Source organism: Melitaea cinxia, chromosome 22, assembly GCF_905220565.1.
Source record: "Melitaea cinxia chromosome 22, ilMelCinx1.1, whole genome shotgun sequence".
In the NCBI taxonomy this organism is placed as follows: Eukaryota; Metazoa; Arthropoda; class Insecta; order Lepidoptera; family Nymphalidae; genus Melitaea; species Melitaea cinxia.
The window spans coordinates 8,752,291-8,768,862 of NC_059415.1; the positions used below are offsets into that span (position 1 = coordinate 8,752,291).

Here is a 16,572-nt window from a genome sequence, read left to right on the forward strand (position 1 = left end):
GTAAGTTTTTTATAAAATATTCTGTTGTAAAAGCAAAATAATTCGTGTATAAATTTTATCTTTTTGTTTCACTCCCGTTTGTGTGAATTATTCCTTAAATAAATTCCGTAGCTTCTTGAAAAATTCCCCAGCGCAGGTTTTTTTGCGGAATGCAGTAACGTTTTCTCGGCTTTTATTAAAATACCATTGCTTTTTATTAGTGTAATATGCAACAATTTGCTAAATAATTTATTATTAGCTTCTTTACTTCATTGTTTATTATTATTGACTTGAGTTATTTTAACAACAATTCAAATTCATCAAAATTTATTTTCTCTATTCGTAGTTGACACTTTTTTGTAAGTTAGCATATTGTTATTTTTCTTATGTCATTTCAAATGTACAATAAAGTGATAAATAAAATTCAAACCGGAAGTGGAATAGCTTCCAAATATAACATATAACCTGTACGTAAATCTTCCCCGAATTCAGCCTCAGAATTTCAGCCCAATCAATTCTTAAGCTTGAACTACATACTGAGTAAAGTAACACAGTACTTGACACTCATATAGACCTCAATTCTTTGAATGGTAAAGCAATGACATTCACTCCTATATATTATATCGTTATTATTAAAATAATTTTAAAAAATCTATTTTTTTAGTTTTAATATTTCAAACAAAATGCGAACGTGCAAGTTTCGTTTTAAAAAATAGCTCAGTTGAAAATTTCACAGGCTTTTTTATCATTCGCGGAATATTACTATATATAAGTTCCAAACGATTTCGTTGACCTTGTTAAAAAAATGCAACGAAGTTTTGCGACTACCATTTTATTCCAACCGTCGCTAACTAACGTACAAAAATATATTTAATTTCTTCTACTATAGATGGAGCAAGGTTTTTTTTTTTTAAATATACAACTAGGTCGGTAAACAAGCGTACGACTAACCTCCAGACGCCTGTAAAACTAGAAGCATTACAAGCACATTGCCGACCCTACCTCCAACTCCCCGAGGAGCTCTGTTCACCTTACTTACCAACAGAACTATTTCGCTGTGATCTTCTATAAGGTCTAGGTGCTACTGCAGTCGGACTGCTCCATATTTTTAGCAGAAAATTTCCTGATGTGCCCTACCTCAGCTAATCTTTCAAGAGTGATTTATAAACACTGAAAACATTGACTAAAGTATTGTCAAATCTGCATTCAAAACCACTGTGTCCTGTACCTGATATACAAAAGAGTGTTGTAGCATTTAGCATCGAAAGCATCTTCCTATTTGAGGATTGAAATGAAAACAAGTAAATTTCACTGGCAATGTCCTTAGTCATCATAATTTTTTTGTTCTTTTTTAATAACTTATACTAAGAATATTTACTTTTGAAGGAAAACATAAGAAATATTAAACTGAATACAAAAAACGTACGAAGCGCGAAATAAAATATAATTTATAAAAATTATGCTAACAACCCATAGCCAGCAGTAGGCGATGGAATGAATTTATTCAGTTCCCATTATTTACATAAAATTACCGCATCAGAAGCGTTATCCCTACCCCTATCATATTTTATGTTAGAAAAAATAATTTCCCTTAGAACTGTTATTAATAAATCTTCCTTGAAATAAGTTTTCTTAAAGAACATTTAGAAAATTTCACACTGAATAGAAATTATATTTTTTTTTCTCATATGCTCTACCAAAATAAAATATGAAACATATTTCACAAAACGATTTTTTTTACGCAAAATAGTGAAAATTTCGTTTTTATTAAAGAGTGTTTTTTTTAAGTTCATCTTATTCTTCGTCTATCTCGACGAATTAATAATAATATTACTTTGATTATTGTACATATAATGCATTATGACACTTTATAAACTCGATATTTGACCTGAATACTTGAAATTATGGTACATTTTGAGTGTTAAATCCGACGAATTACGATCAGAATAACAGGGAATTCTAAATTTTTATTCAAACGAGTTCGCAGAGTAGCTTACGACAATCTCCCATTGAATTGCAATAATAATAATCATTCTCTTATCGTTTCGAATAAATTTTATTTGACGATATTGACAATCATATGAATTTCATCTTCAAGATTAACTAACACATGAGTTTTATTTCTTTCCCGTTGTAATATTAGTAACTTTTCATTTTTTTTTTATGTCACTAGGTCGGCAAACAAGCTTACGGCTCACCTGATGGTAAACGATTACCGTAGCTTATAGACGCCTGTAACACCAGAAGCATCGCAAGCGCGTTGCCGACCCAATCCCTAATCCCCCCAGGAGCTCTGGTCACCTTACTCACCAACAGGAACACAATACTGCTTGAAAACAGTATTATTTTGCTGTGATCTTCTGTAAGGTCGAGGTACTACCCCAGTCGGGCTGCTCCATATTTTGAGCAGGAAATTTCTGCAAAAATCATTTCTACGTTTTAGATGTATGTACTTACTTTTAGTAAAATCTTGAATGTATATTAATACTAGCTTTACCATTATATGCTATACGTACGAATAATTCGCACTAAATAAGTGTAATAATTATAATTTTACAAAATTACAAAAAAAGTATTTATACGTGAGTTGATTTGAAATTGAACGAATAATTTACCGACCGTCACCATATTGACGTTGAGCCGTTATGTATATAATTTTAATAATTAATTAATTTACGAAAACAAAAGCAATAATAATATTTTTAGTTGTTGAAGCCGGTAGAGCAAGCAGTTATCTATAAAATGATATATAATTTATGTGGAGTAATAGTGAGGTCTTTCTAAAAAGGGAGGCAAACAGCCTTAGCGTATTAATATATATATATATATATATATGATTGCAGTCTACATACATATTATTACTTTGCCCTGTTCAGTTTTTCTTTGTGCGTCTAACAAAATTATTTAGATAAAAACTTTTGTTATAGACGATTTTATATAAATGAACAGGCGGGTTACACACCTAACGTCAAAATAATGATTGATAAACCCCATAACCTAGATAGATAGATATCTAAATGGAGAGTCGGTTTTTTTTTTCGTTGGTTATACTGCAAAAACTACTGAACCGATCGGAATAATACTTATACCATAAGATGCGGCGTGTTTCAGTGAATTTTAGTATATGATATGTTGGTGATCACTTATCGTGTAAAAATATGGGTGGACAGTTGTCGTTATGTCGTATGGGTTAAGTGAAGCAATAGATGTTTTATAAATTTTAAATACTCATTTAAGAAAATAACTTATAAATGTGTATAAGTTCGCCGTTGTTCATAAGGACAATAAGTTTCTAACTTAAAAAGAATGAACCGTGTATCAACAGAATTTTATTCAAATCCTGTTAACTTGGGGCTTAATTATGTGTCTACGTTATTTAACAAAAATATAATGTGGAAAATTCATACTATATATAATATCCAGTAAATATAAATTTTTATACACAATGGAATTATTTGATCAATCGAGGATTTAAAGTAATCGAAGTTTTCGTTTCACGGTCAATTTATTTCAAATAACAGATGATGTTTTGATTGATGAATGGTCATTTTACTCGCGAAGGATTCTTCTGAAATTTAATTTTAGAATTTGATTTATTATTATCGATTATAAATGAAGTAGATATCAATGTTAATAGAAAAACATTATCAAGGAGTAGAAAACGTCGTATTTTTGTTATTACTTCTTTCATCATTTTAAGGTTTAATGATTAATTTTTACTTCCCAAATAGTGAAATCCATTGACATAAAAAAAATTAAAAAATTTGAATTTTACGTAAACTTCAATTCCAGAAACGGGGCAATAATAATTTATAACGTAAGGATCTAAGTATATAAGTTTGTACCTACTTAAAATTTTCAGCTCTACGAAATATGAATTTCAGAAATCCACAACTTTAGTTAGAGTTTGAATCTATTTCCACTTCTGCGTACAAGCGTTTCGTAAAAGTTTCTATTCTTTGTTCAAAACTAGATGTTACTATTAGTTACGTTACGATGACAACGACATAATCGATAAGAGACTCAAAAAAACCTTCTCAGAAACATCTTCAGAAAATCTTTGATTTATTGTGGATTGATTGATTCAGTTTATAACTTCTCAATGCTGGGCGAAGACCTCTGCCTGCAACTCCATTGCAGATTGACGATGACCCCAAGCCAGTAGAGTTTGCTACTACTAAAATAAAAATTAGGATGCTCCTCGACTTAAGTTGAGAAGACCGAAAAGGATATGACCACACCACAAGCACATATTTATATAATTGTGTTTGCTCGCAAACGAAAAAAAACCGACTTCAATCACATCGACGAATAATACAACGTAGACCGAAAAATAGTCAAGTAACTACGCGTTATCAAAGATTAGTCAATAAGTATTTATCAGGTCTCGATAAAATTTATATGGGACCACATGATAAACATCAGCTTTCGATTAAATTAAAAATTACCAAAATCGGTACACCCAGTAAAAAGTTATTGCGAATTTTCGAGAGTTTCCCTCGATTTCTCCAGGATCCCATCATCAGATCCTGGTTTCCTTATTATGGTAACAAACTAGGGATATCCCCTTTCCACCAAACAAAATTTGTCGAAATCGGTCCACCCGGTCAAAAGTTCTGATGCAACATACCTACATAAATAAAATAAAAAAAAAAATACAGTCGAATTGAGAACCCCCTCCTTTTTTGGAAGTCGGTTAACAAAAACAAACATCTGCAACGAGGGGGATTTAAATCTGGGGCTGATGTCGTTTTAAGCGCCTACACGCAATTAAGCAAGAATATTCGTCATAAAAATCTTCATTCTATGTGAGTTAAACAACAACGTCAAACTGTAAGTACTAATACTTTCACTACTTCTACTACTTTTTTATTTATTGTATTTATTATTCTACTTGCCTTTTTAAGCTGTAAGACGAAAACCAGAAGTGACAACACAAAATAACGAAATTATTCATATATGTAAGCAATATATTGTACTTAAATGACCATTCAAATTAGGGATATTTATTTGAGTTACAGATTACTCTTCTATTTATTTTTTAATTATTAAAATAAAACTTCTTTACGCGCGCTTGACTTAGGGAGTAAGTTGGTGAAAGGGTGACGAAAGCGTTACGAAAAGTGTGATCCGGCAAGGTGAACGGATCAAGAGAGAAAGGTGCGAGAACACATTTTCTTTCTCTCTTTCTCTCATAGCCAGTTACGTTTCGTATATCTAAGACATAGTGCAGGCCTATTGTGCAGAAGTTTTACTTCAGTCGTGTGGTATAAAGCACACTACATATAGATTGATTTTTTGTTCTACTTATTGCGGACTACGATTTATGATGCCTATACGATTGATACTCTTTTAAATTGGCATAGAAATGACATTATCTAATATAAAACATCTCGTGTCACCATAGAGTTATTTATTACAAATAGTTTGGCAATACGCTACAAATACAAACACACATCAATGCATAAATAACATAAATTATATCTACATACGGTTGAATTATCAATTACTTTTGTAAATAAATTGTCAATCGACTATTTGACTAAAAATTAAGCTTTAATTTACCCTAACCTCCTAAATGTACACTATATAATAGTGGTTTTGGAGAGCAGGTGATTTAATAACTTCTAATTAATAATAAATACTTATGCCTAGGTATTTCGGACATTGTTGTGATGCAAAAGCGCCGAAAGTGTATGATGGTAGGAAATAACTTGTACATTTTTTGGAATGATTTTTAAACTTAACCTATTAAAATCCTTTTGTTCATTATATGTATCTAGAAATATCTAGATATCATTAGCCTTTAAAATCTAGATCTTTGCGGACGAAGCCGTGATAAAAGCTAGTTGTATACAAATCTAAAGATAGCAATCAATGCCTACCCCAAAGAAAATAGAAGTAATATCTTCATTGACAGCGGCGCCACCGGCGCGCTCATTTCCATTCAAAAGCAATTTATTGTTTGCTTTGCCACTGATAATTCTAAAGGCTTATTGAATGCGTTTGTGTTTGAGAATGGAGTAAGAAATAAAAAATTTCTGACTCTTTCGTCTATTGTTCTTCTAATTATCTACGTTTTAAATTGAACTTGAATTAAACTGCATTTTGTATAACAGTTTGTTTGTTAATTTGTCTTTTAAAATAACTTAGCGCTGGCTCCCTGTATGATCAATGCCATTTATTGTAGCGTCCATTTGAATGTCAATTTATATAACTTTTGAAAGGTTCGTGGTTAAACTACAATTCACATATAAAATGGGATAGTTAAAATATTTATTGTCAATCGTTACGAGTATCTGATATTTCAGTGCTATTTCAAGCTTCGAAAACACGGGTATGTATACGTGTAATACGCACGTCAGGGATGGTATTATAGTTAGTTATTTAGTGCGCAAAGGTTTGCAAAATATTCTCCTTATTTAAACTATAAACACAACTCGTTTTGCTTATATATCAATTCAAAAATTTGAACACTGATATTGAAAATACTACTTTGAATTATTAATTTACAAGTGTACCTCTCTAACTTTGTTTTTAAATGATATAAAATATGCGATATGCTATATTATGTAATATTATGTTATGATGGAATTTATAACGACTGACATAATTTTTAATAGAATAACTGCAGAGTTTCATACCGATTCTTCTACGCAGAATCTACATTCTGAATTGGTGGTTGCTTTCCAAATTCGAAGACATAAACCATTATTCAATTTTCAATTACAAATATTCACAAAATTTGTAAAATGATTCAAAATCTTTTTAAAACTTAAAAAAACAAAGATTTTTTTTATCATTATTAAGATACAGACAAATGAGTCATCGAGTAAGGATATTTTATTGTTAAATAATGAATAATGAGATGTACCTTTAAATTAATAATGCGTATTGATCCATTATATATGACTTAAAAGTGAATAATTTAGATAATATTACACAATTTACTATTTACATCATTCTATGTTGTAATCTAATTTGAGATAATATAATTTCGCATCAAACATTTGTGTCAATCAAATACCTACAGGTTTCATTGTTACTGTAAATTATTAGTTATCATTCTAATCTAAAGATTAAAATCAATCTAATATATAAAATTCTCCTCCGAAACGGCTTGACAGATTCTCGTCAAATTTTGTGGCATATTTGGGTAGGTCTGAGAATCAAACAACATCTATTTTTCGTCACCCTAAATGTTAAGGGTAGTTCACCCCTAATTTTTTTTAATTTTTAGATAAATTATTTATTTTTTATTTTATTATGATTTGGCGTTGAAAATACATACATCCCTAAATTTTTCACCCAAATACCAGCAACTCTTATTTTTAAATAGCGTTTAGCGGCAAGACGACGTTTGCGGAGTCAGCTAGTATAATTTTGTCTGGGCTAATCTTCGAAACTAATGGTACAATCTTAATGAAATATCGCACAGATATCTAGCTTTGTTCAACTTAACATATATAAATAATACTTCTCTTACTGTGTTGTGATCCTGTAGGTCGTAAGGTAGCTAGTTCCTGGGGATGTGGTGGTGTTGCAAGTATCCATAAGCTATGATAATCTCTTACCATCAAGTGAGACGTACGTTTGTTTGTCACCCTAGTGGTATAAAACAAAAACAATTTAAGGGCAGATGTAAATATATACACTTAAATTGATTTTATTTTTGTTACCTAGTTATACCAAAATGAAGTTTTACGTACAAATAATAATTGAGCAAAAGAAAGTTTATCTAAAGTAAGGACTTCATCTTACAACTTTAAAAACAAATAAATCATTATTTGAAAGTTCACGACTACGTTTACCCAAGTATTATCATTTAGAAAGTAACATTTCTTATGAATTATTATTGTTTACATGTTGTTTTATTTGATAAACGATAAGAAATAAACTCGTTATACATTGAAATACCATATTGTCATTTGTGTTTCGATGTAATTATGTTTTCACTGAGGTAGGGTACAGAAGGAATATCTTACGCAAAATTTGGAGCAAACCGACTGAGGTAATAACTCAACCATGCAAAAATTGACAGCCAAATAATATCTGATCTCACGTGTTATTTTGTTTCTGTTGTGAGTATAACAGCTAAAACTCCTGAGTAGTTACGGAGCAGACGCCTGGTCGGTCTTGGTGTAGCTGGCTTCCACAAGCTATGGTAACCACTCATAAAATGTTGATTTCTGCTGGTTTGCCACCCTAGTAGATATAAAAACACTATTATGATTTAATGTTTTATAGTAAAGCTATATTTCTGCAACATTATTTTCGATTAAATATTTTGACTTTAATTTCCTCTCTCGTATGTGACTAAATTTCGAAATAGGTATTAAGTAGCTCTGTTATTGTTTCGCCATGAGCAGCCAAAAAATAGACATACAGTTTAAAAACACAGTTATGTATATATATGTATTATATATTTTAAATATTAATCCTAAAATACTTCTTCAAACGATTTTTCACCATATATTTTACCAATTTAGTGCGACCATAGCTTCAATATTAGTATAGATAAAATTCTTAATAAATGGGCCTTCTCCTTCAAATATTTACCGAATTGGATGAGCAGTTTGGAGACGACGTTTACAAACAAACGAATAAAGTGTTCATAATATAATATCAGTAAAGATAGTCTATACTTGCTTAAATACACTGGACCTCAAGGAAAAAAGTCTAACCGACTTTTCCGATATTTCACAAGCCGAATCAATTTACCGAAAATTTCTATTTCTTCGAATTCACCTTTTTTACGTGGGGAAAATCCATCATGGATACCATGCGCTAGCGCGGGGGCGCCAAAGGGTTATGTCAGACTCCTACTGACTAAAAAACCACCACGTGTGAGCAGTCTTCCGCCTGGGGCGAGATGGGCTCGCGCTAACATTCGCTACCTCTCTTCGAATCATCTGACCTAACTGTATGAAATAATAACCAAATCAAAAAATGTATAATACCACATAAAATAATATATAAAACATTTTTATTAATTTTTGATAATTGTATAAAAAACTGAAACGGTAAAATAAAATTCAAATCAATCCAGGTCCAGTTTAGTTGATTGCTGAGTCCTAAATTAGGCAATTACCGTCTCTTCCTAGTCTAAACTTTTTAAACCGTTATTAACTTTTTAAAATAATATTTTTTTAATTTTTTTAAAACGAGTTAATATACGTCCTGTGTCTGCTTTCATTTACAAAATTCGTTACAGAAACATCTGATTGTGTGCGATTAGCCTTAGTAAGACAGATCGATACAAGATCAGAATTTAGATCACGTTCAAGATTGTCAAGCGAACGAGTCGTTTTATATCCTTCCTGGTTACCATCTGTGACTCGAAAAATATGAGATTATAAGGTTATAAAGAGTATATAAGCGGACATTTAGTAAAAGTTTGATACCTTCGCAGCAGTAGTGGTATATATTAAGAGTGCCATTCCACATATTTGTGATTATTTTTTAAAATTTATTTATCTTTTGTATCGTTTCATTCAAATATACATCGGAAAATAAGACTTTTTTTATCTATTTTGTTAAGAATTTTTTTTTATTTTTTATATTATTTTGGGGTAAGTTAGTATACATAAGCAATTTTTACTATAATACGTTTTTTTTTTTGTTTCGCATTATTTAGTTACTTTATAATTAAGGTCCATAGTCCATAGATATTCATTGGCCTTAATCCGTCTATTGCAAATGATTTAGACAGAGTTAGTAAGACACTGTGTCGCCTAGGACACTCTTCAGGAAAACGCAGAGTTGCCTAAGCTCTGCGCCACCCTCTTGACCTCACTGGCTAGGCCCACAGGAACGACAAGTCGATACGTGTGGAGCCAGTTCGGCTGCAGGAGTCTTTTTCATTTTAGAGCTATGCCACGAATGCTTGACGGAGACCCCATTCCGGGTTTCAAATGAAGTTTTCTTCTTTCTTCTCCAGAACCCTGATGATTTTGAGCCAGGTTTATCCCTCGGTCGCCTTTTACGACCCCCACGGGAAGAAAGGGGGTGGTGCTATCCTACTCGGCCAACACCACACGGCATTGCCATAGATATTAGGGAACAAGAAATATAGAGTATGTAGTTAACAGATTAACGGGTTAACATAATAAATACAACGTTAATTAAAAGGTAGGAATTAAATAAGGTACAGATACACTATAAAGTTTATAACTTTTGTTTGTTATTTGTTGCATGTACACAAAAAATTCAAATAAATAGATAAACTATATCAAAAAAAAAAAATTTAAAAAAAATTGCATAATATTAACTTATTTTGTATAATTTTAAACAAATTAGAATATAAGTAAATGGTAAATGTCTGTTATAGTAGAAGATAATTAGGCTAAATTCGTTACTACGTCCTGTTACTTTTGTCTTCCTTTTGTTATTTACGATCAATGTGCTTGTACATAATTGGAACTGATTTTGATAATTCTTTTTTTGTTGGAATGGAGATATCCTAAGTGTGGTATGATAAGGAAACCAAAATCTGATGATAGGATCCCAGAGAAATCGAGGGAAACCCTCGAAAATAACTTTTTAGTGGGTGAACCGATTTTGATGATTTCTAATTTAATCGAAAGTCGGTGTTTATCAGGTGGTCACGTTTAAATTTCCTCAAGATCTGATTACAACTTTTGGAGTAATCTTTGATAATGCGTATTTACTTGACCAATTTTTCGTCTACCTACGTTGTATTATTTGTCGATGTAATTGAAGTCGGTTTTTTTCGTTTGCCAGCAAACACAATTATTATTAAATAAATGATATTATTTTATTTGTAATGTCTAATTCGGTATTCACATATAGCAAATATTTGTATTGATAACAGAAATATTTAGTGTCTGGGTGTTTGCACTGCTTTTCTTAACTCCTACCCAGTATGTACATGTATGTATGTAGGAGGCCGTTATTATACTTAATTTTATTCATCATTACAGGCTATACAGTCCATTGCTGGACATAGGCCTCCACAAGTTTACGCCAAAAATAACGTGAACTCATGTGCTTTGCCCATAGTCACCACGCTGGGCAGGCGGGTTGGTGACCGCAGGGCTGGCTTTGTCGCACCGAAGACGCTGCTGCCCGTCTTCGGTCTGTGTATTTCAAAGCCAGCAGTTGGATGGTTATCGCGCCACCGGTCGGCTTTATACGTTCCAAGGTGGTAGGGGAACTGTGTTATCCCTTAGTTTCCTCTTACGACACCCACGGGAAGAGAGGGGGTGGCTATATTCTTTAGTACCGTAGCCACACAGAACAACAACAACAAACAGTACAGCCAATTTTATTGATTGACTACTAATTTATCCCAATTATAATTATCAACCAGAACACCGAAATTGGGGTCGTTTCTCGTTAGTTCTTTACTTAATAGATTGTGTTTCAGTGTTTTTGAAATATTATAATAATTACGCGTGTATATTGCTATAGAATTTATGTTTGCGAAGTCTAGTATAACATAGGGGAAATTAAATTAGTTTGCTTATCCGAAATTATCCGAGATAAATTTTTGCGTGAAATGTTGACATGAGTAAATAATTATAATACTGGATGCTTATTTTCATTACAGCCTATACAGTCCACTGCTGAACATAGGCCTCCACAAGTTTACGCCAAAAATAACGTGAACTCATGTGTTTTGCCCATAGTCACTACCCTGGGTTGGTGACCGCAGTACTAGCTTTGTCGCACCGAAGACGCTGCTGCCCGTCTTCGGCCTGTGTATTTCAAAGCCAGCAGTTGGATGGTTATCCCGCCATCGGTCGGCTTCTTAAGTTCCAAGGTGGATGCTTGTTTTAAATATAACAAATTAAGTATGTTTGTTCGCAAACGAAAAAATTAAAACGAAATATTTCAAAAGTACTCGTCATATCTCGATTAAATTGATTTGTTGTTACAATGGTTGGTGGATGTATTATTCTCTACTATGAGTAACTATTACTATCAGGTGTCAATGATAAAAACTGGGACCGAATGCTTAACGTGCTCTCCGAGACACGGTGGGGAAACCCACGAGGACAGACAACCAGACCGGGAAGAAACATTTGTACAAATACAAATATCCATTCCGAGCGGGAATCGAACCTGTAATCGCAGCGTGCACACGCCACTACGCTTCAGCCTGTAATATCCCACTACTGGGCATAGGCCTCTTTCCCCATGTAGGAGAAGGATCAGAGCTTAATCCACTACGCTGCTCCAATGCGGGTTGGCGGATATATTCCCTACTACGAGTAACGATCGCTATCAGGTGTACACGATAACAACCGGGACCGACGGCTTAGCGTGCTCTCCGAGGCACGGTGGGGAGACCCACAAGGACTGCACAAACACCCAGACCACGGCAAACACCTGTATGGCCAATACAAATGTTTATCATGTGCGGAGATCGAACCCGCAACCGCCAACGCACAGGCACAATCCATGGCTGTAACTGTTGCGGCAACGCGGCGTCACGCACACACACCAGAGCGATATTTTGAAGTTACACACAAAAAAATAGTCGAATTGAGAACCCCCTCCTTTCTTTCGAGTCAGTTAAAAACGACTAAGACATAATATCAGTAACATTTCAACAGAATTAACTTATTATTTACAAAACGAGACTCGTGTAGCAAACTTATCTTGGATATCTAAACACAAAAAGTATATTTTCCCTAAACGTTGTTCAAGTAAATGTTTAGAACTAACACACGATTTCAGTTACATTACATTGAAGGCGTAAGTGTTAAAACTGTACCAAATTATTCGTATTTGTTAATTCAAAACTATATTTAGTTTATTTCTTTTATTTAGATAACGTTTCATTGTGTTTACGAGCCTATAAAAATTTAAAACATTTTTGTTATGATCGAAAATAGCAAAGCGAATCATTTTCTGAAAATAGCTTTTTTAACAATTTGTCGCTGTTATCATATTCACTTTTTAAGTTGCATTCAAATATCTATATATAAATACGTGAAGCAAATACTTTTTACCTCTTTTTATGAAAATTGCGCGGATGGAGGAGTATGGAATTTCGTACACTTATAGTTTAGATAGATAAGGAGTGCTTCTGCACTAATTTTTTTTTTAATTATGCAAAAATATATTAAATCGATTATAAAAAAAAAAACATTACACACACTACCTATTTGAAATACATATGTATATTATACTATTTTGTTGATTATCAAAGTCTATAGTCGAATTGAAATTTTTAAAAAAAGGTTCTTTATGTTCATTATTTTTTGGTTTCTTGTAATTTAAATGGTCGAATTTCGACCACTGGGCGACAACTACTAGATGCTTAAAAGTCAACCACCTTAAATCTATACTATGATTTTATTTTTTGTTTGCATTGAATAGGTTCCGAAACTACTGAACCGATTTGAAAAATTCTTTTACTGTTGGGAAGCCACACTATCCGCGGATGACACAGGTTGTATTATATTTTCAAAAAAATCAGGGGAAAAAAATATTTTGAATTTTTTGTTAAATAGTCGTGCGAAGCCGAGGCGGGATGCTAGTAATTTATAATTTGTGAGCTATTAACTGAATATTATTATACTATATTGAATTATTGAGGTAGGGCACAGAATTAGACATGCTCCTTAAAATTTGGAGCAATCCGTCTGGGGAATTACTTCAACTTTAACTTCTCTCATAACTCTTCATGCAAGTAATTCAGATTAAAATTTTCAATCAGTTGAATTCTGCATTCTTTTTCCTAAAAAAAAAATTCGTAGTAACTTAATTTATTTTCTTTGCTTACTCGATTTGAAAGATATCATATATTTTTCTTGGGAATATACAAATTGTATTAATGAAATTATAATATTCATCCTTAAATCTAAGATATTTATTTTACAACTGCAATATCCATCTGGTTTCTTCTTCTGATTCAATTTGTTATAAGCTGCTACCATTAGTAAGTGTCTCACATACCTAATTGTTCTTTAATTACATCGTCACTAACTTGTGATAAGGATGTAATAGAGTTGTATCATATGAGGCACGCTTCACCAGCGTGAGAAACGGTAACACTGTTAAATAGGTACGATTAACGAGACCGCTAATGATAAATCGGTATGTAGATTAGATTTTTATACACATTATGATGTAAATTATAAGTTAAAAATTATTCAGCGACAGTGGTAGACGGTCGCGCACTACGACGTGTATTTAGTGTCTTAATTACAAAACGACAATAGAAACAGAATAGATTTTTAAGTTACGTCTGCTGCAATATTAGTGATTTTTTTCTGATATTTCATTTCCTATCATACAACAAAACTTCAAGGGAGTATTTATATGGCGAATAGTAATTAAATTAACAATGAAATAAAGGAGATATAATATTATCAGATAGCTTGGACTGAATATATAATAAAAATCAAACAGTATCTCATCTTTCTAACGAGCATACAATATGTTTTTATCAATAGTGTTTTTAATTTCTACATTTTTTGGAAATGAGTGTGCAAAAATTTTGGCAGTGTTTCCAACACCATCTATAAGTCATCAAGTAGTGTTTCGTCCTCTAATGATAGAGCTGGCTAGTAGTGGACATGAGGTTACAGTGATAACAACAGATCCAGCATTTCCTAGAGGCCAAGCTCCTTCTAATCTTACTGAAATTGATGTACACGACATATCTTATGAATACGTATCTAAGATAAAAGATTTTGAAGTTGAAAATGATGAAACTGCAGTTGTTAATATACTGTGTAAAATGAATTTAAACTTAGTTGATATGCAATTAAAAAACGATGAAGTTCAAGAATACATTAACAAAAATAAAAATATCGATTTATTGTTTGTTGAATCTTATGTACGACCAGCGCTAATATATTCGTATATATATGATAACGTTCCGGTTATTGAATTTAGCTCCTTTAGTGGGTTTTTTTCCACATTTCAAAATATAGGAGCTGCTTCACATCCATTGTACTATCCTGAGCCAATAACTAGAAGAATTTATAACCTAACTCTTTGGGAAAAAATTAATAAACTACATGTTTATTACTCTTCAAATATGATTTTATATAGATATGCAGAGACGGAAAGCGAACGGTTTAGAAAAGATTTAGGTCCAGATGTACCTAACATGAATGTTTTGAGACGTAAAATAGACATGACGTTTGTAAATGTAAATCCTATTTGGGATTTCAATCGTCCCGTTCCTCCGAGTGTCGTATATTTGGGAGGCTTGCATCAGAAACCTCAAAAAGAACTACCACAGGCATTTATTATTTATTTACAAAACTTTTAGTATTAATAAATTAGCATCTCATCATACCAATTAAATAATAAACTTGTACATTTTCAGGAATTAAAGTCCTATCTTGATTCATCTAAGTACGGTGTTATATACATAAGTTTTGGTACAAATGTCAAGCCTGGAATGTTTCCACCGGAGAAGTTAAAAATATTTACTGATGTTATTTCTAAACTACCTTACGACGTTTTGTGGAAATGGGATGACGATGATCTTCCAGGACGTCCACAGAATGTGAGACTTTCAAAATGGTTCCCACAGTCTGATGTATTACGTGAGTTTTGTTATTATTCATTAATTTGAAAGAAAATGACAGTATAGGAAAAAATGTTGAAATATAATCATTATACTTATAACCTTTCTTGATTAGGGCATCCAAAAATCAAGCTATTTATAACACAAGGAGGCTTACAGTCCACTGATGAAGCTATCACTGCAGCAGTTCCTCTTGTTGGTGTACCAATGCTTGGAGATCAATGGTTTAATGTGGAACAATACATACATCACCATATTGGTATAGGACTCTTGTTAGAAACTTTGACAGAAAAAAAATTAACGGATGCTATTCGAACTGTAATTGATGATGAAAGGTAAGCATTTCACCTATACAAATAAATAAAATTGGAGTGTCTGTTTGTAATTTTAATATAACCGATTTTTAAAAAATATACTATATGTTTATGTAGTATACACGGTACATATACCAAAATAATATTTTTTACAATTTTTGTCTGCCTGTCTGTTTGTTCCGGCTCATCTTTGAAACAGCTGGGCCGACTTTGACGGGACTTTTACTGGCAGATAGCTGATGTAATAAGGAGTAACTTAGGCCAAATTCAATTGATTAATTTTAGAGCTCTGCGTATTGAACAATATCATTTTTGTTAAATTCCACGCGGACGAAGTCGCGAGCATAGCTAGTTATTAAATATATTTACCTACATAGCAATACATAACTGAAAAAAGTAATATTTTGTTACAGTTAACATCGCAATGTTGATGCTACAACTTTTACATTTATATACGCACACTTGAAATGAACACACCCCATGACATGAAAACAATTAATAACACGAAGTTATCTCATGATACGAACACTTACTGATTGTATCTCCTGATAAGTTAAACGCACACATATAATTACGCTGTATGATCACTGAAAATGTATACGTATACATTATCTACTGCCACTATTCGTGCCACTATTTCCTTGTGAATATATTGATATATATATATATATATATATATATATATATATATATATATATATATTCAGGATAAATGAAAGCGCCTGTGAAACTAAACTATACTATACTAACCTAACCTAACCA

General features: G+C 32.3%; 1 protein-coding gene across 1 annotated transcript; it reads left to right on the forward strand.

The window, feature by feature from the left end:
• The first annotated feature begins 15,367 nt into the window (after positions 1-15,367).
• LOC123664704 (UDP-glycosyltransferase UGT5-like) lies at positions 15,368-15,835 on the forward strand. Its single transcript, XM_045599209.1, has 2 exons — positions 15,368-15,515; positions 15,612-15,835. The coding sequence occupies exons 1-2, from the start codon at positions 15,368-15,370 to the stop codon at positions 15,833-15,835; spliced, it is 372 nt and encodes a 123-aa protein (XP_045455165.1).
• Positions 15,836-16,572: the final 737 nt, after the last annotated feature.

Excerpts from the sequence above, each read along its gene's own strand:
- LOC123664704 (XM_045599209.1), top strand. The coding sequence starts at position 15,368 with ATGTTTCCACCGGAGAAGTTAAAAATATTTACTGATGTTATTTCTAAA. Across the intron at positions 15,516-15,611 it reads CCCACAGTCTGATGTATTAC|GGCATCCAAAAATCAAGCTA; the intron begins GTGAGTTTTGTT and ends TTTCTTGATTAG.